This window comes from Canis lupus, chromosome 3 (genome assembly GCF_048164855.1).
Source record: "Canis lupus baileyi chromosome 3, mCanLup2.hap1, whole genome shotgun sequence".
Taxonomy (NCBI): domain Eukaryota; kingdom Metazoa; phylum Chordata; class Mammalia; order Carnivora; family Canidae; genus Canis; species Canis lupus.
The window spans coordinates 65131716-65159616 of NC_132840.1; the positions used below are offsets into that span (position 1 = coordinate 65131716).

Below are 27901 nucleotides of genomic sequence, written 5' to 3' on the forward strand. Positions count from 1 at the left end.
GTTTATTCCTAGGTATCTTATGCTTTTGGGTGCAATTGTAAACGGGATTGACTCGTTAATTTCTCTTTCTTCAGTCTCATTGTTAGTGTATAGAAATGCCATTGATTTCTGGGCATTGATTTTGTATCCTGCCACACTGCCAAATTGCTCTATGAGTTCTAGCAATCTTGGAGTGGAGGCTTTTGGGTTTTCTATGTAGAGTATCATGTCATCGGCGAAGAGGGAGAGTTTGACTTCTTCTTTGCCAATTTGAATGCCTTTAATGTCTTTTTGTTGTCTGATTGCTGAGGCTAGGACTTCCAGTACTAAGTTGAATAGCAGTGGTGAGAGTGGACATCCCTGTCTTGTTCCTGATCTTAGGGGAAAGGCTCCCAGTGCTTCCCCGTTGAGAATGATATTTGCTGTGGGCTTTTCATAGATGGCTTTTAAGATGTCGAGGAATGTTCCCTCTATCCCTACACTCTGAAGAGTTTTGATCAGGAATGGATGCTGTATTTTGTCAAATGCTTTCTCTGCATCTAATGAGAGGATCATATGGTTCTTGGTTTTTCTCTTGCTGATATGATGAATCACATTGTTTTACATAGACATAGACATGGCCAACATGCACATGAGAAAATGCTCTGCATCACTTGCCATCAGGGAAATACAAATCAAAACCACAATGAGATACCACCTCACACCAGTGAGAATGGGGAAAATTAACAAGGCAGGAAACCACAAATGTTGGAGAGGATGCGGAAAAAAGGGAACCCTCTTACACTGTTGGTGGGAATGTGCACTGGTGCAGCCACTCTGGAAAACTGTGTGGAGGTTCCTCAAAGAGTTAAAAATAGACCTGCCCTACGACCCAGCAATTGCACTGCTGGGGATTTACCCCAAAGATACAGATGCAATGAAACGCCGGGACACCTGCACCCCGATGTTTCTAGCAGCAATGTCCACAATAGCCAAACTGTGGAAGGAGCCTCGGTGTCCATCGACAGATGAATGGATAAAGAAGATGTGGTTTATGTATACAATGGAATATTACTCAGGCATTAGATATGACAAATACCCACCATTTGCTTCAACGTGGATGGAAGTGGAACGTATTATGCTGAGTGAAGTAAGTCAATCGGAGAAGGACAAACATTATATGTTCTCATTCATTTGGGGAATATAAATAATAGTGAAAGGGAATATAAGGGAAGGGAGAAGAAATGTGTGGGAAATATCAGAAAGGGAGACAGAACATAAAGACTCCTAACTCTGGGAAACGAACTAGGGGTGGTGGAAGGGGAGGAGGGCGGGGGGTGGGGGTGACTGGGTGACGGGCACTGAGGGGGGCACTTGACGGGATGAGCACTGGGTGTTATTCTGTATGTTGGTAAATTGAATACCAATGAAAAATAAATTTATTAAAAAAAAAAGAAATCTGTTTTTTCCAGCCTGATGGCCACATCTCCAGAAGGCTCAGTTGTTTTTCTTCCCTAACAGTGATGTAGCCAAGAGAACTGCTGATCACAAAGTGGACTGAATGTCTGAATGGTTGTCACCTGAAGTCACCTATGACTTGGGGAGGCCATTGAAAATCATCTCTGTAGAGCAGGGATCGGTTTCCCACAGAGGTATCTATCTGCTCTTCCCACAGCAGGCTATGGGGTGAGTTTGGGTGCTAGCTTTCAGTTAGACAAGCAAATACAAGTCAGCTTGAATGTAAGAGGTTGGTAACAGGCTTTTATTAGTAAACAAAGGATGTGAAACTCTGAGAAGGGAGTGTCCACAGTTGTTCCTTTCCATTCTCACTATTCTAATTGTTCAGTGAAGAGCTTTGCAAATTCAGGTAGAAAACCATTTTTTTTTTTTGGTTACCCCTGAGGCATCAGATCTGAACCCACAATGATCAGCAGATTCACCTCCCTGAACATTAGTTGGTTTGTTTGTTTTTGGTTTTCTACAAAAGCAAGGATAGCAGTAGAACCAACTTTGTAAGATTATTATAGAAATTCACTGAGATGACATACATCATACAGGTAACAAGGTCAGTGCTCAGTAAATAGTAGCTATTAATAATAGTATTTGCACACAGAGCAGTTTTAAAAGTAACATTTTCTCTGACTACAGAAGTATGACTTTACTCAGGTTTGGGAATAACTGAAAAATAAAATGCAAGAGTCAAACAGATGGAAATAAGAATCTCAGCTTTGGGGTGGCTGGATGGCTCAGTTGGTTGAGTGTCTGACTCTTGATTTTGGCTCAGGTCCTGATCTCAGGGTCCTGAGATCAAGCCCTGCATTGGGCTCTGGGCTCAGTGGAGAGTCTGCTTAAGATTTTGTCTCCTTCTCTTTCTGCCCCTACCCCTGCCTGTGCATGCACACATTCTCTCTCTCTCAAATAAGTAAATAAATAAAATCTTAAAACAAAACAAAACAAAACCTCAGCTTTATTACTGGTAAATTAACAGAAAAATATGACTTGGTTCTGCAGTGAAATGGACTCACTAGTACCACTCCTTCCAAGCCCGAACCTTGGGGCTGAGCATCAGTGGGAGATTCGGATGTGGGGAGTAGGTATAATTAGTGATAGGAAGGTGATAGAAGAATGCCACCAACTGCTTCAAGCTTTCTGATGAATTAGTTCCATCCAGTTAAAAAGTGTGGATCGTGAAATTTCCTTCACTTTCCACCCTCCAGTCAGATGACTTACTCCTCCTCTACCCTAAGGAGTAAGTAAGGATCAGGGAGAGAGGCTGGGAACTCACTCTAGTCATGGAAGTCCCCTCACAGAAGAATGAGGCAATGGTTGTTCATCATATAAAAATGTAAGAATATGGAAAATAGGGAAGAAAGCATCCATTATCTATAATAAAACTACTAGTTTTATTTTTAATATTTTTGTTTGCATCTTCACATACTCCCCTTTTACATATATATATATATATATAATGGCATTATATTAAATAGTCTTCTTTAATGTCCCTTTTCATAGCTGCATAGAGCTTCCCAGGATAAGGAGGTATCATGACCTTTTGAGTAATAGAAACATCATTCAAAATGCATAAAGACTTCTGCAATAATGGGGCACCTGGGTGGCTCAGTTGGTTAAGCATTTGCTTCAGTTCAGGTCTTGATCTCAGGGTCCTGGGATTGGGCTCCAAGTCAGGATTCCTGCTCAGTGAGGGCTAATCCCTCTTCTCCTGTCCCTCACCACCACTCATGCTCAAGTGTCTGTGCTCTTTCTCTTTTTCAAATAAATTAATTAAATTAAATTAAATTAAATTAAATTAAATTAAATTAAATTAAATTAAAAAGACTTCTGGAGTGTTTAAACAAGTCACTGAGCCCTGATATGAGAGAAAGCATAAGCATGGTTCTAAAACTTAGAGTATTATATAAGGCAAGGGATAAGAGCCTTGCATTCTCTCATGTCAGAAGTCAATATATGTAGGTCTAGCACTCAAAATCTGCCTGAAAAAAAAAAAAACCCAAATCTGGCCAAATCAAGGAACTAAGCAATACACACTTACTATTCAGCCTGGTGCTAGATATATTTAATTCTGCCTCAGCCCATCATCCTCCCTTGTAAAGGGGCTTTCACTGTTCCCATTCCACCTGCAAGATGAAGGAGGGAAATAGGGGACTCTGAGATTTATACAAACACCCTAGACTACTCCAAAACTCAAAAGGTAAAACATTTCCCAAGGCATTATATGATCTACTGTTTCCTGACAGCCACACCTGAGAAAGCTAGGTCAAATAAACACACAAACCCAAAAACACAGTATACTATTCCTTGTGACTATAGATGTAGGAAAAAAATCCTAAGAAAAATGCCAGTCTAAGAAAGATTGAATGTATTAAAAATGACTAATTAGAGTTTATTCCAGAAATGTGAAAATATTTTAATATTGACATGTTTTCAAAAGAAGAACATCACATCATTAAAGCTTTTTGATGAAATTTGAGACCACCTTTGGATAGAACCAAATTAAGTTAAATTTTTGGCCCTAATATTTTAGAATTAGAAGCATATTTCCTTCGTATGGGAAGGAATGTCTGTGCCTGGCAATTTCAATATCATAATTAGTGGTAAATCAATTAAGTGGAAACAAATCAAAGACACCTGTTATTTCCTGTGTTATATAACATTGTTCCGGTAGTTCTACTTGGTACAATAAAGGAAGAAGAGTAATGAGTATAACACTCAGAAAAGAAAAAAACTGACCATAGATGATGATTTTTCTCCTTACAAAAATCCCAAGGAAATCCATCTAAAAACTGCTAGAACTAAAAAGAGAACACAGATGAATGTACTGATTCATTCCACAGATGTTTATGGAATGTCTAGTATGTGTTTGAAAGTGCTTTAGATACCACATATACAGTGTTAAGATAAAGTGTTGGCCTTCAAGAACATTACATTCTAATGGGCAGAGGGAAAAAAAATAAGAAACAAGTTAACATAAATTTAGAGTGTGATAGGTGAACCAAAATAATAGGGTGGTGGATGGGAAGGGTGGAGGGGGTCATGGCTCTGGCAAAGGCTTGAGTGAGTGCTATGTGAGCTGAAACCTGAGATCTCATAAGCCAGACAGGAGAAGAACTAGGAAAATAAATATACATATGTCCTCAAAGGAACTTAAATTTGAAAAAAAAAATGGGTAAAATGTAGACTTACCTATTTACAAAATGTTTTGAACCTACCTCATCTTTGGGCAAGAAATAATCCCCTAAATTCCCTGCCCCAGGCAGTGAGGCTCTATGGCTAAGGGCACTTAGTATTTGCTCAGCCTGCTGTGTGTCCAGCCGCATGCCAGATGCTGGAAACAGAGGTACAAAGACAAACAAGGTCTCAGTCCTCATGGAGTTTGCGTTCCTGGAGACAGTATATAAGTAAATAAATAAAAGATTTACCAACTATGATATGTGCTATGAAAAACATTAACCAGAGTGATGTGAGGGAGAGCAACTTTGGGGAGGAGTGGACTACCTTCCAGGGGGCAGTCGAGATGGCCACCCTGAACATTGATGTGTAATTGGAGATCTGAAGGGTATCATGAATCCACCCTTGGTAAGAGCCATGGGAAGGGCTTTCCAAGCAGAGGCAAGTGCAAAATGTTGAGGCAGGAGAGATATTGACAGCCTGGGATGATATCTCTGGACATCATGGTAAATGAGAGTGTAGGGAGGGGAGGGAAAGTTGGAGAGATAGACATGGGCCTGATAATATAAGCAAGTCAGGTTACGGCAATGGACTTTAGATCTTATTCAAAGAACATGGGCTGGGAGTCAGGAGTCCTTGGTTCAAACTCTGTTTACACACTTTACTAGTTGTGTGATCTTGGGTGGTTATGTCACACTTCCTTATCTGTGAAGTAAGAGTAATAATTGTACCCACTTCACAAGGCTGTGGAATTAAATGTGATAAAGTATGTAAAGTGCTTAGCACACAGTAAGCTCTAATGAAATAATGTGGGAGACAGAGACAGGGAGAGGCCGAGACAGAGACAGACAGGCAGGTGGGTGGTTGGATTCTATTGTTTCCTCCTCATACCTGGCCAGCTTCAGGATAAGAAGAGATTTCCAGATACTATCTCTCCTCTCTGCTTTCAGGATGGAGGAAATCTTACCTGTGGGCAGAACTCACCTCAAATCATTTAAGATATAAGGATTAAAATTGTTTTGAATTGGAAATATAGCATGATGATACCAAAGTACTTAAAAAGAAAAAAGATATTTATAATCCTACTACAAGGGGTATTTTTTCATGTTTGCATGTCTTCCTAAAGTTCTTGCCCGTGTGTGTGTGTGTGTGTGTGTATAGAGTTCATAACTCTGTGTGTGTGTATCTATCTATCTATATATTTATAACTCAATTGCAGTCAGTGTACATTTTGATAAAGGCTTTTAATATTGTTACTGAAAGATCTCTGTAGAAGATGATTTCACAATCTAGTGGAATCAAAAAACAATTTTGAAGATCCTTTGTGAACTTTAAAGTGTTTTACAGAAAAAAATTATTAATGTTTCTTGTAATACTTCAGTAATGTCAGTAATCAGTTCTGGCACGCAGTTTACAGTACTCATTCTTTGGAAATTTTTACAATTTTGCCTACGTGGTTGCAAAATGTGGTTGTTTTTCCTTTCACAAGAAAGTACCCTTCCATTAACAATTCCTGAGTACACATTGAGGGACATCTGGCAAATAAATATTTTTCATTTGTTGTTGGGAAATCTTCTCACCAGTAGTGGAAGCAGGGTAAGTGCGATGATTATGGGATGGATGCTTTGATAACTACTGCCAGCTCTGGGGGAAAGCATGCTATCCCAACTCTCAGTAGATTTAGTTTTACTTGATTTTTTAAAAAAGATTTTATTTATTTATTTGAGAGATAGATCAAGCAAGAATGAGAGTACAAGTAGGGGTGGTGGGGGCAGGATACAGAGGGAGAGGGAGAAGCAGACTCTTGTCTGAACAGGGAGCCAAATGCAGGGCTTGATTCCAGTACCCTGAGACCATGACCTGAGCTGAAGGCAAATGCTTAACCAACTGAGCCACCCAGGTGCTTCTTTATTTTATTTTTTTAAGGTTTTTAAAATTTTATTTGAGAGAGGGAGAGAGAGCAGGGGTGGAGGGATAGAAGAGAGACAGAGAGAGAAAAAAACCCAAGCAGACTCTATGCTGAACACAGAACCGGACATGGGGCCAGGCATGGGGTTTGACCCCAAGACCCCAAGACCATGACCTCTGAGACCACGACCTGAGCCAAAATCAAGAGTCAGGTGTTCAACCAGTTTCACCACCCATGCACCCCTCTCAGTAGATCTTAAAAAATTCTCAGTGACTCACTTCTTCAAAATCACAGGCTTGTATTTGTTTGCTTCTGTAGTACTAATCTATCAAACTTGAATTTACTTTTCGAGTCCAGGAGATTGCTATCTGGGGAACATGGGGAAAAAGAGGTGAGAAGAGAAGACCCATTCTTATATGTTCCCTGCTATACTGCATGGAGAGGTGGGGGAAAGTGGGATAGGAAGAGTGAGGAATATGAAGAATCCCGAACCCCACCCCGGAGACTGCCTCACCCCCACCCCTGGGGCTGCGCCCTCCGCCCCTAGCCCGCCGGGCCCAGGGACCGCAGTGGCTGGACCAACCCAGGACCGGGGCGCCTGGGCCTCTCCCCGTTTCCCGCTGTTGAGGGGAAGATGGGGCTTCCCCTCACCACACCTGTGGCTATTCCCACATCCCCTTGAGTATCCCAGGAAAAATAAAACGGCAGAACTGCAAAAAAAAAAAAAAAAAAAAAAAAAAAGAAGAATGAGAAAAAAAAGGAAAAGTGAGGGAAGATTCTAAAAGATTTATTTATTTATTCATTCATGATAGACATATATATATAGAGAGAGAGAGGCAGAGACACAGGTAGAGGGAGAAGCAGGCTCCACGCAGGGAGCCCAACGCGGGACCAGATCCTGGGACTCCAGGATCACGCCCCAGGCCAAAGGCAGGCTCCGAACAGCTGAGCCACCCAGGGATTCCCCGGGAAGATTCTAATACAGATGACTGATCTTGGTGTCTTCCAAGCTTCAAAGAAATGTCTATCAGAATGAAATGAATATCGAAAATTACATTTTCCTTTCCCCAGCGACTGGTGCATAACAGCCTCTTTGCAACCTCTAATTAAGTGGACCATTATGGTTAATTAATATATCACTTATATCAAATCAAATGTTGACTCAGACCAAACTGGAAGTTTTTTTCAAAATCTATACATTTTATGGAACAGAGTAAGTCCACAATTATATGGTCAATTAATCTTCGACAAAAGAGGAATGAATATCCGATGGAAGAGATAGCCTCTTCAATGAATGGTGTTGGGAAAACTGGACAGCAACATGCAAAAGAATGAAACTGGACCACTTTCTTAAACCATACACGAAAATAAACTCAAAATGGATTAAAGACCTAAGTGTGAGACTTGAAACCATAAATGTTGGTTGTAGAAACATCCTTCTAGATATGTCTCCTGAGGCAAGGGAAACAAGAGCAAAAAAAAAAAAAAAAAAAAAAAAAACCCTGTTGGAACTAAATCAAAATAAAAAGCTTCTGCACAGCAAAGGAAACAATAAACAAAACTAAAGACAACTTACTGAATGGGAGAAGATATTTGCAAATGACATATCCAATAAAGGGTCAACATAAAGAACTTCTACAACTGAACACCCAAAAAATGAATGACCTAATTAAAAAATGAGTGGAAGACATTTCTCCAAAGAAGACATCCAGATGGCCAACAGACAGGTGAAAAGATGCTCAACATCACTCATCATCAGGGAAATGCATATCAAAACCACAATTAGATCTCACTTTACATCTGTCAGAATGGCTAAAACAAAAAAACACAAGAAACAACAAGTGACGGAATGGATGTGGAGAAAAGGGAACCCTCATGCACTAGTGATGGGAATGCAAACTGCTGCACCCACTGTTGAAAACAGTCTGGAGGTTCCTCAAGAAGCTAAAAATAGAATTACCTTATGATCCAGTAATTGCAAGACTGAGTATTTACTCCCAAAATACAAAAACACAATTCAAAGGTGTCTTTGTTTACAACATCTCTATGTTGTTTACATCTCTATGTTTACAACAACATTATTTACAATACCTGAAGTATGGAAGCAGCTCAAGTGTCCATTGATAGATGATGTCCATTTATATATATATATATATTTTTAATATGAATAATTGACTATTACTCAGCCATAAAAAGGAACAAAATATTGCCGTTTGCAATGATATGGATGGACCTAGAGGGTATTATGCTAAGTGAAATAAGTCAGAGAAAGACAAATACCATATGATATCACTCATATGTGGAATTTAAAAAACAAAGCAAACAAGTAAAGAAAAAAACGAGAGAGAGACAAACTAAGAAACAGACTTTAGCTATAGAGAACACACTGATGGTCACCCGAGGGGAGTTGATGGGTGATGGGGGAAGCAAGTGATGGGGATGAAAGAGTGCACTTACCACGATGAGCACTGGGTAATGTATAGAATCGTTGAATCACTACGCTGTGCACCTGAAACTAATATAACACTGTATGTTAACTATACTGGAATTAGAATTTAAAACTTGGGGCAGCCCGGGTGGCTCAGCGGTTTAGCGCCACCTTCCTGGAGACCCGGGATGGAGTCCTGCGTCGGGCTCCTTGCACGGGGTCTGCTTCTCCCTCTACCTGTGTCTCTGCCTCTCTCTCTCTTTCTCTCTGTGTGTCTCCAATGAATAAATAAATAAAATCTTTAAAAAAATTTAAACTCAATTTTAAAAAATATGTGCATTTAAAGAATTCATTCATATATTTGGAAGTTTTTCTTTTTGATGAGAAAAACCTGTATTTTTTAAAAAGATTTTATTTATTTATTCATGAGATACACAGAGAGAGGGAGAGAGAGGCATAGACACAAGCAGAGGGAGAAGCAGGCTCCACGCAGGAAGCCCAATGCGGGACTCCATCCGGGGACTCCAGGATCATGCCTCCCGCCAAAGGCAGGCGATAAACCGCTGAGCACCCAGGGATCCCAAAAACCCTGTATTCTAAACTAGATACAATTGTCATGTTATTTATGTGACTAGCTCAGTACCAAGATTGCAATTCTTTAAAACTTGTGATACAAGCAGGCAAATTTCCATTAAATAGAATTTGATAATTTCATTTCTTATTCCTAAATTCATTAACTAGAACCAACCTAGTGTCTGACTGGAAGAGTTGGTGCAGAGCTAACTAATCGAGTCTTCCCTAACTTAACCTCTGTAACTTAATTTGGGTGTATTCTAAGTACTTTTTGGTTCTTTATTGCCTTTCCTAGTCATTTGTTCTAATTTATGCAGCATATTTCAAACAGGGCCTACACCACAGAAATTTCAGGACTTGAGCCTTTACCTTTGCCATGGTAACTGATTCTTTTCCTTGGTTATATTTGCTATTTTGCACATCAGAGATTTACTGTTTCTATAAACTTAATATTTATGCCACCACAACACTAGTATGTTGAAACCTAATCTTCAATGTGATGGTTTTGGGAAATGGGGCCTTAGGGAGGTGATTAGGCCATGAGGATGGAGCCCTCGAGAATGGGATTAGTGCTCCAGGAAAGAGACCCCAGGGAGGTCCCTAGGCCCTTCCATCTTGTGAGGACAGCGAGAAGATGGCTGTCTATAAACTAGGAAGTGTTTCTCACCAGACACTGAATCTGCTGACACTTGATCCTGGATCACCCAGCCTCCAGGACTGTGAGAAATAAATTTCTTGTTTATAGACCACCTAGTCTATGGTATCTTGTTTTAGCAGCCTAAACACACTGAGACAATTGTCAAATGCCATGTTGGATGACAAGAACAATATTATCAAGTGACTTTATACAGGGCAATGACCCGTAAGCTTCTAAATATGAGCAGTTGAAAGAACACAGAAAATCATTGCTGTGCATTCAGAAACATGCTAAATCTTCTAGCTTGTGGATGGGAAAGAATGCCATAGTGTGGCTTCCTGCAATTAACAAAATATTCCTCCTGAAGGTAAAAATATGCCATATTTGCTTGTTGCCTCTAAGTTAGAATGTCTAACATAAGTATAATTGAGCAGAAATCAATATTCTCTTGGAATGGAGTAACTTCTAGCTCTTGTTAAAACTTATTTAATTATTGTGTAGATGAAAATACATCAGTGCTTTAATTAACACTGTAATACGAATAATCACATGATGACCTGTATCTTATTAGACATTCTTCTAGTCAAGGGGTTTACTAAAATAGACGATTTGAAACAATGAATAGCATACTTCAACTAATTGCATGGGAAATAAAATGTGCTTAACATATGAAGAAATGCAAACTAGAATAGTATCCTCTGGATTGACTAAGAAATGGTCATGTAAATTTATGACCACACGAGGAGCAATCCAAGCTTATAAACAACAATTTATATAATGACGGAGGCCCTTCTACTTCTGGGCCCTTTTAAAAAACCTTAAGTACTGAAATTCAATCAATACTTTTTTTCTCAACGCTGTTTCCCCTAGATATAAAGAGTTCTCATAATATTAAATCTTTAAAAATGATAAATAGCAAAAGCTATGGAAACTTTATCTTTTTGCCAGAAGTGTAAATACTTGAATAGAAATGATAGATTATTTACATCTCCTTCCTATATTTTTTTAAGGCTGGTCTAACTGCCATGACACAGTAACGATTTATTTAGCTTCTTGTCATGGCTTATCAAATTGCTCACTTGAAACATTATTCCTTGTATCCTGTATCCATTTCTAATGCATGCAGCCACACGTTCATTCTGGGTTATTTCATTAATTTGCTGAAGGTTATTTTTATTCATTCATTCATTCATTCATTCATTCAGTTATTCAACGAAATTTATATTGTGTATTGTGCCAGGCTCTGTTCTTTACCTTTCTATTCTAGTTTCTCTTTTTAATTTCATTTCCTCCATATTCCTCACATGGCCCTTGTAAGTAGTTATTTTCCCCCACATCCTACACTTCTTTTTTTTTTTTTTTAAGGATTCCATTTATTTATTCATGACACACACACACACACACACACACACACACACACACACAGAGGCAGAGACATAGGCAGAGGGAGAAGCAGGCTCCCCATGGGAAGCCTGATGTAGGACTCCATCCCAGGACCCCGGGATCATGCCCTGAGCCAAAAGCAGACAGTCAACCACTGAGCCACCCAGGCATCCCTCCTACACCTCTTTTTGAAAAGTGTCTTCTATGGAGAGTTATATTACCCAGCAATTTTCCAGAAAGGCAAATTACCTGGGCTAGACAACTTTTCTTTTGTGGAACTTACTGTTTTCTTTGGATTCCCCCTTCACCAAAACTGTCTTTAACATCATAAGGTGGGTTATAACATCTCAGTAGGATGAGAAAAGAACATAGAAATCCAATGCCTACTACAAATACTGTACAAATCCTATAATTTCCTAGGTTGGTTTAAAAATTATAGTTCCAAAACTAGACAGAGGTGATAGGTGAACAACATGTGTGTACCAAACGCTACTGAATCATTCGCTTTAAAATAGTTAATGTTATGTTATATGAATTTCACCTCAAAAATTTTTTTAAATTGTCAATGTTGACTAAATTATAAACTTTCCCTTCTTCACTCCAGTAGCAAGGGAATATTCCAAATATAAACTCAGTGCATCAAACATAACGTGGGTTGTTAATTCAATCTTCTCAAACCATGAAGCTAAAGTTTAGTCCAGCAGGACAGCCTTAAGTCTAAGGAGCTGTGAACTGTCACATGGCACAGCCACCCTGTTCTGATTCATGGCCTGTTTGTTCCTCATGACTCTGATTGCTGGAACAAATACCTTCACCTGTGGCTGAAGAGAACACTTCCTAATAACCTCTAATAACCCTCAGGGGCAAGGCTTTCTTATGGATGAAGCTGGAAAAAAGAAAGTCTGCTTCTAGAAGTAGCAGGTACAGATTTCAGAGATTTAGGGGAAAAGATGACTGGAATTCTAGAATATAGATATCCAGAGGCACAACAAGCCTGGAGGCTCAAGGCTATTATCCCCAAGTAAACACATATTTGAGATCTATCTAGTGGTCCAGGACAGAAAAGATGTTTGGATGGCAGCTGATCTATTTTAGAGTAATTTTTGGAGATATGTACTGATTTTTGCCTAACTGGCGGAAGGACTGAATGCTTTTGTTGATGAAAGAGAACCTATTTTCCTTTCAATTCATTCTTTCCTTATTACTCTACACAATTTTTTGGTATTTTCTGTATTTATTTTATGTATATTATTATTACCATTAGAACTTAGAAATCTGATTTTCCTGCTGAGGAGATTGGGACCCCAGTCTCTTTTCCACAAGGTTTTTATAGATGAGAAGATGGGATGGCTAATATCCAAAAGATGATTTTTAAAGAAGAGGATACCCACCAAAGGCAGCCAGAAAAGTGATCTGGAGGTGGATGTGGAGGCCAAAGAGAATGCTAGTACCTGAGGGTCCTGAGACCCCAGGGTCAATGAGAAGAAAACAACTCAAGAAATGGCTACCATCTTTGGTCAAGGAGAAAATTTGGGTTATGAAGACAAAATCAGTTTTTGGATAAAGGGGGAAGGAACATTAAACAAAAGTCTGTAATAGTATAGAAAATTTGGGTAAAGAATGAAATCTTGCCATTTGCAATGACATGGTTGGAGCTAGAGAATATAATGCTAAGTGAAATAAGTCAAGAGAAAGACAAATACCATGTGATTTCACTCATATGTGGAATTTACGAAATGAAACAGTTGAACATGGAGGGTGGGAGGAGAAGGGAGAAAATCAGAAAACAGATTCTTAACTATAGAGGGTTGCTGGAGGGGAGGTAGATGTGAGGAAAGGGTTAAATGGGGTGTGGGCAGTAATGAGGGGACTTGCTGTGATGAGCACCAGGTATTAAATGTAAGTGATGGATCACTAAATTCTACCCCTGAAACTAGTATTACACTATATGTTAAATAAATGGAATTTAAGTAAAAACTTGGGGGGGGGGGAAATAAAATTTTGGTAAAGTTACTAAGGATTTCATAAGTCATTGAGTAAATACATTAGAGAAATAAGGCTGAGTTGTCCGGAACTGAGTCGGATGGGACTGCCTTGGAAGAGAATGGGAACAAAGAAGAGGTCAGTGGCCAAGAAGGACATTTCCAAGAAAAAAATTACAGGGATGAGAGTGGAGTTTCAGGAGGTAGAAACAAGTTTCTGAGACAAGAGTATCAAACCATCATCCCCAAAGTGCCAGGGTGTGATGGTGGAGCACCCTAAAAGGGCATTTCAAGGTGGAGACCTTTCACTGCTAGTAAATCATAGCTGTCATTACTTTCTTTCTTTCTCTTGAAGATTTTATTTGTTTATTTGACAGAGAGAGAAAGAGGGAGACTGAGAGAGCACAAGCAGGGGAGCAGAGACAGAGGGAGAAGGAGAAGCAGGCTCCCTGCTTAGCCTGATGATCCTGGGGTCCTGGGATCAAGTCCTGCATCAGCCTAAGCAGGGATCATGATGCCAGTCTCAATCCCAGGATCCTGGGATCATGACCTGAGCCAAAGGCAGATGCTTAACCAACTGAGCCACCCAGACACCCCTCTTTTTTTAAAAGATTTATTTATTAGAGGGAGGACAGAGGGAAAGAATCTCAAGCAGACTCCTTGCTGAGCTTGGAACCATACCTGGGCTCTATCCCATAACCCTGAGATCATGACCTGGGCTGAAATCAAGAGTTGGATGCTCATCTGATTGAGCCACTCAGACACCCCCTTAGCTGTCCTTTCTAAAATGAATTGATCATGAAAGTAGTGACTCTGCCCCTTGGGTTCCTCTCTTCCTGAAAAGACTCAGTGTCTGATCTGCACTAACCTGATGTTTATAGAGAAGGTAATGGAAAATATCTGCCTATGTAGAGCATAGAAGGAAATGTTATTTCTATAAAAATTAACTGCATGGTGTACCAGAGCAGTGGTTCTCAATTGAGGGTGATTTTGGTACCCCCAGGGACACTTGGCAAAGCCTGGAGATGTTTTTCATAGTCACAACTAGGGTGAATGGGTGCTATTGACATCTATTGCAGGGGCCGCAGATGCTGTTCAAAGTCCTACCAGGTATAGACCAGCTCTCCACAAAGAATTATCTGGTCTAAAATGTCAATAGTGCCGAGGTCGAGAAATCCTGTATCAGAGTGTTCTGGATTGAGAGTCCTGGCTTCTGAGATATATGCTCTACTCATTGGTAATTTTGTGTCCTTTGAAAAGCTTCTCAGCTTCTCTAATGGATCTCACTTGATAAGGCTGCTTGCCCTGAACCCTGTATAGTGGACATACATGATGACGAATCATTCTAAACAGCGGGTAGAGAAACACAAATGTAATAATTTACCATCAGAGACAGTGATTGTCACTCCCTTCTGTTCCCATTCTATGTGGCTGGCCCCTCTTAGATCTGAGCACCCCCGCCTTAGGGGACTGCAGGGCCCCTGTACTGACCTCCCAACCTCCGCTTTAAGCAACTTCTAGTCCATTTTTGGAAACTGAAATTAGACTTGTTTTCCTGAAATATTGCTTTTGGCATCTAACTTTCTCTGATCAGGATACTGTGAGCTATCAACATCACCTTCTATACCAATCCTCAATCTGCCTGCCTCCCAAAACCCATCCCTATCTGACCCTGTTATTTCTTGGCACCCACTCTGTTCAGTTGGGTTTCTAGTAGTCTCATCTTTGTTCAGACTCATCCCCATTGCCTCATGCTTCCTCATCTGCTCCACTGTACTTATGTACAACCTGCCCATTCTGAGGCTGGGCTTCACTTTACTTCCTTTGTTCTTATTCTCACCCACCTATCCTTCTCTTCCAAAAGCTTTCTGATCTGTTAATCAGTCTCACACCACTAAGATCCAAATTATTCACTTTTTAAAATATGCTTTTGTTTTGGACTCTCTAGTGAGACTGTAAACTTCTCTATTTTAAGATGCTGGAAGACAAGAGTTTAATACTAAAGATTCACTTTGCATGAGAAAACTTTCTCAAGCTCTCCCTGTGTGACTCATCCCAGCCTGATGACAACCCTCCCTCTAAGTCTCACTCTACCCATACAGACCTTTATCACAGAACCTAGAATTAATTCTTCCTACCACTTTTTGTTTACATGCCTCTCTGCCCTGGCTAGATGGTATACAGGAGTCATATCTTAATTATTTTTATTGTACTAAACACATACATTCTACCCCATGTTCAATTTTTCTATACCATGCATTGTCTTTTAAAATATATAAATCATTGAAAGCATTTCCATTTACCCTCACAGACTATGAGGATCATATATGATGGGCTTCTCATTAGCCCTCTGAGTCATCAAATTGACATTCAAGAGAAATAGGAGAGAGTAGGAGGTCTAAACATACAGGCTTGTCCCCAGAAATACTTTGAAATATGAATCTGAGAATGAACAGAATCTGTTCCAGACCATAAACGAATACAACATAAATATAAAACATTACTAATGAAAATATCACTATCCAACAAAAGATTTCAGATAAAGAGAAGAAGAAATTTATTTGTTTCTTCCCTTTATTATCAGATTCTCTCTCACATGCCTTGAAGAGCTAGAAGAACAGAAAGATAGAAAAAAAGAATTCTAAAATTTCTACTCAATATTAACACTGGGAATGAGAAGTATTTTTAAAACTTGCTTAGGCCTATATTTATTAAGTATTGTGCAGTGTTTCGTGTGGGGAGGATATGAAGCCAACTGGAAAAGATTCCATCCTAATTTTTTCTCATTCCATGCATAAAATACCCTTCAAATAAAACATTCTTGCTTTAACACATGACTATCAGAGCATCAAACAATTGGAAACCATGTCAATGCTGGTACTTACATCTGGGCAGCTGGAAATGATGGTGTGACTGGCATGGTGGCTCTAGAACGTATTAACAATTGTCTTTGTTTTGTTTGGCTCATATATATGCTCTTCTAATTTGCATGCGTAATTACCTAAATGCCAAGCAATTATCCACTTTCCTCACCCCGTGATTTATGCATGTGAACAATCCCTCCCCTTCACTAATTTTTCATGCCTCCGCCCAGTTTCATCAGACAAGATGCCATGTGTCTGCCAATCGCCTTCTCTCAGATCAAATCTAGGGACATTTCTGTAGCCCTGGGACTCTGTCCTACTATTTTTTGGAGCTCTTCCCCATGCACCAATTCTTTAAATCTTATTTTCATCCAAGAAACTTATGTACTGGCATTTCTGGCAAACCACTCATTTCTAACTGGTCTAAGTACATTCTTGTATTTTATCTCTTTTACAAGCTAGTACTTCTCAAAAGATTATCTGAAGGTCAGAATCAGCTGGATTATTTGTTAAAAATGCAGATTTCTGAGCCCATTCAGACCCATAGAATCAGAATCACTGGTGGTAATCTGTAGTCTGCATTTTTTATTTGGTATTTTTATTATTTTTTTTAAAGATTGTATTTATTTATTCATGAGAGACACACAGAGAGAGGGAGAGAGGCAGAGACACAGGCAGGGGAGAAGCAGGCTCCATGCAGGGAGCCCTATGTGAGACTCGATCCTGGGACCCTGGGATCATGACCTGAGCCAAAGGCAGACGCTCAACCACTGAGCCACCTGGGCATCCCAAGTATTTTTAATTTTCGATTGTGATTAAATACACAGAAAATTTACCATCATAACCATTTTTAAATGTATGGTTCAATGGCATCAAGTATATGCATTGCTTGTAGCCATCACCACCATCTATTTCCAGAAGTACTTTCATTTTGCAAATGAAACTCTATACCAATAAGTATAGTAACTCTCCATTTCCTGCCAACTCCAACCCCTACGATCACCATTTTACTTTCTGTTTCTGGAATTGGACTACTTTAGGTACCTCATATAAGTGGAATAATAGAGTACTTGTCTTTTTGTGACTAGCTTATTTCATTTAGTACATCTGCAAGATTCATCCTTGTGTAACAGATGTCAGAATTTCCTCCTTACTAAAGGCTGAATAATATTCCATTGGATGTATATAAGGAATCCCCATTTTTAACAAGCACTGTGAGGAAATACACACACTACAGTTTGCAACTACCAATGAGTTTTCTGGTGTTCAAATTTTACTTTCCCAAAGCACAGATTTGTAAGGTTCTGCTAATTGTCTCACAACAATGAGGTTCAAAAGAAAGGTGCTTCACAATTACTGAATTTTCAAAATGAACATTCAGAAGCTAGTAATATTCTGGGAATAGAGGAAGCTTCAAATAACACCACTGTTAAACTCAGTTTTTCCTTTTCACGCTGGTGAATTCACATTTGCTGCGTACAGAAGGAAGGGGTCCTCCAGGCTTTTCTGCAGCTCCTTTCCAGCCGGCTAGGAGAATTGGACTGATACCAATCTTTGATGTTATGGGAAAGATCTCAGGCAGAGATTGCAAAGACTTCTGTTTTAGAGGGCTGCTCCCTGCAGGCCAAAGTTTCATGTTCAGTGTCAGAGAGAGAGAGAATAATCAGCAAGCCCAGAGCTGAAGGTTGAAACACTGTCCCTGAGAATTATTCTTGCATGAATTAATCTTCCAAACTCAGACTCCTTTTGGGCTCTTGATATCTCAGAACAAAACATAAACTTTGATTTGTTAATATTATCCAATGTAAGTGGTTCTTATCCAGAGGCAATTTTGCCTCCCGGGAACATTGGGATAGTCTGGAGACATTTTTGAAAGTTAGGACTCAGGAACAGGGATAGGGCACCGTTGGGGGTGGGGTGGGGGGGTTGCTACTGGCAACTAATGGTTGGAAACCAGTGATGCTGCTAAATATCCTACAATACACAGGACTCCCCCCCGAAACAAAGAATTATTTGGTTCAAAATGTCAGCAGAGCCAGATTGAAAAGCTTTGTCCTATTTGATATTGTCCTGCCCTGGTCATTCTCTGTTCCACCTACCCTCTGCCTCTCTACCCTTTGCTGGTTTTCTCTTAACATTTCTATCACAAACAGGTTCTTGGTTTGAGTAATTTGCCCTGGTCCAGCTTTTATGGCAAATTATAGAGCTTATAAGAGAATGTGTGATTTCCTGAGCAGCTAGGGTATAAGAGAGGCTCATTTTTGCACTGTTGCTTTAATCCTCTGCAGAAACTTTCAGAGGGATTTGTTTCTCTTCTGTACTTTTTTTTTTTTTAAGACTTATTTATTTATACATGCAAGTGACCTGGAGGGGCAGAAGGAGAGGAAGAGAGAGAGTCTCCAGTGGACTCCCCACTGAGCATGGAGCCCAACCCTGAGATCATGACCTAGCAGAAATCAAGAGTCGTCCACTTAATCAACTGAGCCACCCAGGTGCCTCCTTTTTTCCCTTTATTTAGATTAACTTGATCTTTGGGCCTCTCATTGAAGAAGTGAGTAAGATAATAAAGCTCAGTGTCATCACAGTCCTTTGGCTCTTGCCTTTAAAAAATCCCAAGTAATTCTTATGGTTACTTTTCATTTACCCTTGAAAGAAGTTTTGATATTTTCATTGATACGCCCTCTGCCATCTGTCTGAAGAGAATTTCTAAATGGAAACTTGAAATGGATCATAGGGCGGTGGTAGGGGATGAGTGAGTGGTGCCCCAGAGACCAGGGAGTTGGAGAGTGATAAGAAGAAAGAGGATCATACTCCAGTGACTTTACCATGCCTTTGTGAGATCACAGGATTTTTGTTGTTTTGTTTCTGGAGGGAGGGAATAAGAGACTGGAATTAACACTCAATTGGCAATATTTGCTTCAGACTCACAAAGTCCATTGTGTGTGAAATGCCAATTCTCAAATAGGACGGTATAATCTCTAAGGTTTTGAAAAATCAAATTCAGTATTTCTGACCATCCCAGGAATATGGTTGAGGAGTCACAGACCAGAGGAGGTGCATTTTCTCACTTCCCTGGAATAGAATGTCTACCATTTATTTATGTTATTATCCTTATTAATCATTTTCATGTATTTTCTTATTAATGCTCACAGTAGTTCTATGAGAATTAAGTCATTTCCAAATCTCACAATTCTAAGATGTCCATTTTTTCACACTTTACATTCTTGAAATCAGGATGCATCATACAATGTCTTATAGTTACTGTGAGAAAGACAGAGTACATGAAACCAGTTGTCATTGCCTGTTTGTGAGCAACCTGGATTTTTAATCCTGGTGGCACAAAAATATGGAAGCAGCAAAGCACGACTTGGAAGAAAATTCTAGGAACAACAGTAGAGACAGCTTCTAAAAAAAGGAGCATCATCAGTACTCTTGATGGCATAGAGACCAATATTATGTTGAAAAAATGGGGACATGTATGATTCTGACTCAAAAGTAATTCAGAAAGATCTCACTATGTAAAATTTGAGAAAGACATTAGTCTATTTTGCTAAGTTTTTCTTTTTATTTATGTTTCAGGAGTACATATGGATGAACTCTGAGTATATTTAAAGGATCTTTTTAAATAAATATGAAATAAAAATTCTGCATTGTAAGGAAGTATTGCATCTAATTGGCAGTGTTTTCTTTTCCTACTTATATGTGGAAGAACAATGAGTCTCACAATACACAGAATATTAGATTTCCATGAAATGTGATAAAATCCTTTTCCTGTCCATAAGTCAAAAGAGTCTTAATAATATTAAGACTCTTGCCTAGAGTCACACAACTAATAAGTGGCAGAACTAGGATGTGACCCTAGCTGTCATTTGTTCCAAAGTCTTTCCTTATTTCCCACTGCATTGTCTTGCTCCTCTACAAAATCTTTCTTTTTTTTTTTAAGATTTTATTTATTTATTCATGAGAGACAGAGAGAGAGAGAGAGAGCGCGCGAGAGAGGCAGAGACACAGGCAGAGGGAGAAGCAGGCTCCATGCAGGATCATCCCGGGTCTCCAGGATCAGGCCCAGGACTGAAGGCGGCGCTAAACTGCTGAGCCACTGGGCTGCTCTACAAAATCTTTCTTAAAAATCATAGACTTGTTTATTTATTTTCATGGGCATTTTGTGGCTCTAGAACCAGGATATTTACTTCCATTTTCTTTATCTTCCTAAGTTCTTTTACAATGTGATGCATGAACTCAATAATTTAGTAGTGACTTTTGACTTCATGAAAGCAAAGTCTGACATTTTGTTCCTATTTTTAATAGAGCTTGTCAAAACATTTAAAACTTAACAAAAAAAAAATGAACGGTTATTGCACTCCAGCTACACCAGGCACTGTTTGTGAGGTAGATCATAGAATTTAAGCAACTTACTCAAGGAGATACTGACAATAAGTGGCAGGAGTAGGACTTTGGTTCTTTTGACTGTGAGCATGAATGTCTTTTCCCAATACACAATAGCAATAAAGTGTGTCAATTCACCATTACTAGATACTATTGAACCAAAGTTACACTTGTCTTATGAGGAAGAATTAAACAATGCATATCTATCCCTTACATATACTTGCTTTCTATTGTTGTGTTTGGTATTAAATAGTGGCACTGCTGCTTCTTAGGCAACCTCAGCCAGACATAAAATGATCCCAGTTTCTAACTCCTCAGGTGTTACATATATATTAATGCTGTATTAGATTCCTTGGCACTCCTGCTTCCATTGGCAAAGATGGGATTTCTCCCTGTGCTCCAGTTTGAAGCATTAGAGATGCCCAAGGCAACAAACCCTTAGAGGAACATGTTCAAAGGTTCAGGATCAATAGTGGTCATTCAAGACTGTCATTCTCTGATGCTGACAGAGAAGCAGGGTCAGTCAACCTATCACTCCACCATCATCTTTTCCCAGTTTTATTGAAATATAATTGACATATAGCACTGTATTAATTTAAGATGTACAACATAATGATTTGGTATAGGTATGTACCATGAAATGATTACTCCACCCCCCTCATTTTTTATGAGCATCTGGGAACATGGTGAGGAGTTACTCAGTTATTGTTGCAAGTAGCATGCAGACAAGATTTTTTTTTTTTAATTAACAGGTTATATGAATTTCTGAGTAGCATTTCGGAGAAGTTGGACTATTAATTCTTATACATGTTTTTGTCAGAACAGACTTTAAAAGCATTTATACCTCTGAATTGAAAAATACTTTTAAAAAAAGTTTACACAAGTAACATGATTAAGATGGTCATGTACAAAGTTTAGTTATATTAAATAGTAAAATTTAAGAAGCTACTATAGTCATAGTTCATTACTGTGTTACTGCTCATCAAGACATGCCAAGTGAGTACTGTTGTACCAAACAGGTTAACTTACAATGGAACGAGCACGTATAGACTACTTGTACTAATGAGTCATGATTTTTAATTTTATTTTTTATATATTTATTGAGTCATGAGTTTTAAATTTCCATTTATAAAGCTTATCAATCAGCCACTCTGTGATGACTGAATTAAAACTGGTAAAAGACATTACATTCATTAATGATGGGGGAAGAAGTTACATTTCATGCTCTATTCTTACCTACATAGATCAGTACAGAGCAGGAAGCTTTGAGTCAAATGACCAGAGTACATTGCAATAGTCTAGTCAGGGTCATACCCATACAGACGTGTCTACAAATGTTTATTTGGCAACTCTCAACATCAACAGGTGGCATGAGAAGAGACTACTTCTGATTAGAATTGCTGAGAAGGTGTCAAAACAACAGTTCAAGAAGTTTATATGGAGGAATTACCAAAAGTTCAGAATTTCAAAGTCAAGAAATGCATTAATTCATTCACTTGTTCATTCATCAAATATATACTGGACACTCAATGTGTGGAAGATACTTGCAGGAAGCCAAAATTGCTAAGGTTGTTCACTGGCAGAGAAAGCTTAGTTGTGTTAAGCATTACACAAAGACATTGAAAGGGCTTTTTATGAAGAGAAGTGACCTATCTCTTTCTTACCAAAAGCCAAGAGAAAAACTTTAACTTATAGTAGTGTATTAATGAGATTCTAATATTCTTCTCCTCCTTTTTGCTACTACTACGCATCTCCTTTTATATTGTGATAAGTTTTTATCAGTTATATTGCTTAAGAAATAACAGAATTCATGTTATCTCAAGAGCAATGGTTATGCCAACTAAGTTAGGAGAGGGTTTCCTGTAGGAAAAACTGTATTGTCCTGTCCTCACTTCAAGAGTATCCATAATAATTTAATATGTGGTATTTAATTTGGAAATGAATGTTAAGTTCCAGGAATGCATACGGAAGATTTATGAAATTGAAGAAGTATATATGATTTATTTTCTTTCCTCCTTATTCATAAAACTAAAATATATTTGTGCATAAGTAATATTTAAATGAAGAAATAAAATAATCTGAGCCTTTTGTTTTCATCTGTACATAGGGTATACTGCCCATTATTAGACTGATGAACAAAACAACCTGAATATTCAAACTTAAAACATGACTCTTCTGACTCACATTGCCACTTGACTTTAAATCCTATTGCCTAATGATTGCTTCATTGAGATTATATGAATCATCGCCTCTCTTCTGTGTGTTGACTAACTAGAAGGAGACCTCCCAGTTTCTCCTGAGAGATTTGTTTCCTTTTTCCTGTGGTCGACATCACCATGACTCCTGGATAGGATAATCACATTCCAGGCACTAGATGCTGTCCTGAGCCAAGAGGCTAAATTAGGGATAGCACAACTTCCTTCTGTCCCTTAAGTATTCCATGAACATCTATTCAGTGTAATGCTCAGAATCATAGTCGCTGGCCTTTAAGACTTTACAGCGTGGCAGAGGAGTGTAAAATATAGGACTACATTTTACAAGTGGGCCAGAGTAGGAGGTTTCTAATAAGCAAACTCAAAACATTCAATATTCATCCAGGTCTCTCTTAGATTCAGAGACTAATCTCAACCAAAATACTCTCCCATTTTGGACTAAGAAATCCTAACACGTCCTGTTTTTTCTTAAACATCAAAATAGATGTGTAGTGTTAAAAAAAAAAAAAAAAAAGCACTGTGAGGCATCACCAAGAGCTACTTTGGAGTTTCCAAACTCAAGGGTCCAGTCTATACCACTCATTTTTTTCCCGATTCATAGCATTTTCCTTTGTAAGCACATTTCAGTGTGTTAACACCATTTACAGAAGGAAGAAAATAAACCCTTGGTTTCCTTGCTCAGTGTCTTCCCTCTCAACGCTGTAAGAGTGTTATTTGTTAATGAAGTGTCCTGTTTGGAGACAAGAGGAGATGAAGGGAGGAGGAAAGCAACAGAGAAAGATGATGAAGGCCTAGTTCAGGGATACTTCAGTGGTTCAGAAAGAGGAAGAAGCCTGCCTGTTTACTACACCCTCTGCAGGTACTGTTTGTGGGCATGAAAAGCTGAGTCACTTTGCAGTGGTGAAGATGAGGCAAGGCCTTCTCTCTCCATTCTGTATTATCTATTAGCATCAGATATAAAGTGGAGAAGTTCTGGACTGATGAAAAGTGCTTTGGGATTGTATTTGATTAGTGAATAATGAATGAATTTATGGCAGACTTTTGGGGAAACTGAAAAAGAAAGAAAGTCACCTGAAGCAAAAGCTACCTAAGCCACTCAAGCAAGATGTTTAGGACATGATCGTATAGGTCTGACCTGTCAGAGACTCCTAAGAGCTACACCCCACCTCTCTTTCTTTACCTTTTGCAAGCTCCTGTAGCACAAGGAGACTTAGTTTTTACCCTTAGTATGATTTGTTAGAGTTATTTATAAAACTTAAAAGTGAGAGGAGAATGCTTTTTAAAAATTCAGATATGTTTGAGTAGGCAAAATAGAAATAAGGAGGCACTTGTTTAGGAATTTAGAAGTGAAGTGGTGTGTGTGTATGTGTGAGAGTGTGTGTGTGCGCACATGCACGCACATGTGCATGCATGCCTACATGCTCATTTTTGTAATTTGTGATCCATTTTTGAGGGGGAACGATCCTTTTAAAATTAAGAAATATTTTTTAAAAAAGAAACATTTCTGCCAAATACACTTATTTTTCTAGAGTATTCTTAGGAGAAAATTCTAAAATGGAAATCTTAAATTATGTCTGCTTCCACTTAGCTTCTGAGCACAATAATCCTGAATGGAAAAGAATTACACTGGATAGCCTCCTGTCTGAGAAATAATAAAACTAGTTTTCACTGGAGTTTCTGGGAAAGCTGAAAACCTCCCTCCTACAACTCAGGTTTTATCCAGAATCGAATGAAGAAACTTTATAAAAGAATTTTAAAAATTAATTACATGGTGTTCTATCTTCTATTCTCTACGTAGCCCCTATATAAATAAAATTGGTAACATAAAAAATAGTAGTTATTTTCTTGTGTAAATATGATTCATGTCTACAGCAGCCCCTTGCAAAATTGCCTCATTTCATATCTCCTATTTCTCATGAATCTGAGGTTGGTAGTTGAGAAATTATTATTATCAGTCTTCTATGTGGACTTAAGATCCAAATCTGGTGTCACTCTGGCCACTAATATAAATGTATAGTAGTGGTGCTGTCTGAAAATGATAAGTTAATCTCATCTGGCAATTTTTAGTTCTTTATGCTGTGTAATGTCCCTTCCAAAGAGTGCCTGCAAACATTTTTTTGGTCTCTATATGTATTAGTCAAAAGCTATATATTTTTTACATATATGTCCATGTATTTATGTATAGATCTTATATATCTACATATATAGATAGACAGAGATTTTATTTTATTTATTCATGAGAGACACACAGAAAGGAGAGAGAGAGAGAGAGAGAGAGAGAGAGAGAGAGGCAGAGACACAGGCAGAGGGAGAAGCAGGCTCCATGCAGGGAGCCTGATGTGGGACTCGATCTGGGTCTCTAGGATCAGGCCCTGGACTGAAGGCGGCACTAAACTGCTGAGCCACCCGGGCTGCCCAGATAGATAGATAGATAGATAGATAGATGTATTCCTTTTTTTTTTTTTTTAAGATAACATCTAAGCTGGTGGGGAGGGGCAGAAGGAGAGAGAGAGAGAGAGAGAGAGAGAGAATCTTGAGTAGGCTCCACTCCCAGTGTGGAGCCCGACATGATACTTGATCTCATCACCCTGAGATCATGACCTGAGCTGCAACCAAGAAATGGCTGCTTATCTGACAGAGCCATCCAGGTGCCCCTGTGCATTTTGATTTTCTATTGAAAGTCTATTGAGCATATACTGTCTTCATTTTATCTACCAATTTGAGACTCTACAAATAGAACAGTTGCTTAACAGTCATTCTTATAAAAAGCTAGCTTATTCTGGTAGGAAGATACACTGTAAACATGAACTTCACTCTCTCTCAATCAAAATAGTATACACATTTTTATAAAAGTGGCCTAAGTCTTTATGGCCTTTCCATGTAGGAACCTGTCCTGCTTATCTTGAGCTCTATAATACTGCAAATGTTTTGGCTTTCACTAAGGTGGCCTTTATGACAGTGGTAGACATCTTCATGCGACACTGGGTTAAGAAATGGAATGGAGGGATGCCTGGGTGGCTCAAGGGTTGAGTGTCTGCTTCAGTTCAGGGCAGGGTCCTAGAGTCCTGGGATTGAGTCTCATGTGGGGCTCCCCTCGAGGAGCCTGCTTCTCCCTCTGCCTATATCTCAGCCTCTCTCTGTGTGTCTCTCATGAATAAATAAATAAAATCTTTAAACAAAGATGGTTGTATGACAATTTCATATGGTTCAACCCAATTGAAAATGCTGAATGAAAAAAAAAAAAAAAGAAAAAGAAAATCCTGAATGGCAGAGTGGGGATTCTGCCTCTAGAATCCTGTCTGATATACCACTGTTTCTTATTTGGATCCTCAATGATAACTTATACTGCCTTTATTTAAATGTTACTTATGTACAAACATAGACAAAGCATAAACCTCTGATTCATGCATCTTTATTACACTATATGAGCAACAATTTAAAAAAATTAAAGAAAAAATCCTTAAAGGTCAAATAAAAGGAAAACTAAAAAATAAAGGAAAGAAAACTCAATTTATCACATCTATTTAATGAAATAATGGTGTTTTGCTGAAAGAAAACAATGAACTAGATATTTTTTAAAACTGTTACTTTATTACTTTAATAAAGTAATAAATTGAATGAAACATTCAAATTAATAGTGTTTCCCTCAGTTCTATACCAAAAGATAATTTATTTTATGTATTTTTATTTTTATTTTTTTAAGATTTTATTTTTATTTATTCATGAGAGGCACAAAGAGAGAGAGAGAGAGAGGCAGAGACACAGGCAGAGTGAGAAGCAGGCTGTATGCAGGGAGCCCGATGCAGGACTCCATCCCAGGTCTCCAGGATCATGCCCTGGACTGAAAGTGGCACTAAACCACTGGACCTCCAGGGCTGCCCCCAAAAGATATTTTAAAAACCCACTGTTTTAAGAAATTTTTTTCACTCCATATTTACTGCTACACATAATGGTCATAAAATCTTGAAAGTGTCTATGTATCAAGATGGAAAGAAAAACTAAAACTCTCCCCACTGTCCCTAGGGAGACTCAGAGTAAACCTGTCAATTCTTAGGTCTTTAGCTTTGAAAAAAAAAAAGCCCTCTCACAAGAAATAAAAAACTCAAGTTCACTCTATGTATGGATTTGGAACTTTCTGCATGGTCTAGGAAATTCCACCCTACCTGTTTTGCCCCAAATCAAAAAGTTAAGAGCTTGTCCCCATTGGTGGTACCACTCAGGAGCCTGACAAAAGCAAAAATCAAATAACAAACAAATAAGCTACTTTGAAAGGTGCTCCAAATCCAAGGCTATACAGAAAAAAAATCCCCACTGAAGAGAAACTCAAGTTTTGAAAATTAAGAACAAAGGGAACATAATTCACTATGTATGAAAGCTATCAGATTCAATAAAAAGCAGGTACATACATTCTCAAAACTTCAGCTTATAGTACTATAAAATACATATGTTTAAAAGAATTTAAGAGGGGTTGCCTAGGTGGCTCAGTTGGTGAAGCATCTGCCTTCTGCTTGGGTCATGACTTGGGGTATTGGGATCAAGCCCTGTGTCAGTCTCCCTGTTTGGCAGGGAGTCTGCTTCTCCTTCTACTCCTCCTCTCTGCTTGTGCTCACAAACTCTGTCTCTCAAATAAATAAATAAAATATTTTTAAAAAATAGATAAAAATAAAAGAATTTAAGAGATAAAGATTACAAAGTGTAGAAAAGTGAGATATTATAAAAAATCAGGCTTTAAAAAGCAGAACTCCTAAAAATAAAAATGGAAAAATATAGTTGTAACTTATTTCCCTAAAGGAGGAATTCATGACCTGAAATATAGAAGCATACAGAGAATGTGAATCTCAAAGAGTTTAAGATAGGAAAAACATGAAAGAAAGTTTAGGAG

At 38.6% G+C, this 27901-nt stretch overlaps 1 protein-coding gene across 1 annotated transcript in view; it reads right to left on the bottom strand.

Annotated features, from left to right (window-relative positions):
* EXPH5 (exophilin 5) overlaps positions 1–16477 on the bottom strand; it is a 93151-nt gene extending 76674 nt beyond the window's left edge. The window contains exon 1 of the mRNA XM_072821861.1: positions 16442–16477. Within this exon, the coding sequence (XP_072677962.1) occupies positions 16442–16476 (35 nt within the window). The 5' untranslated portion in view covers position 16477. The remainder of the gene's footprint in view (positions 1–16441) is intronic.
* Positions 16478–27901: the final 11424 nt, after the last annotated feature.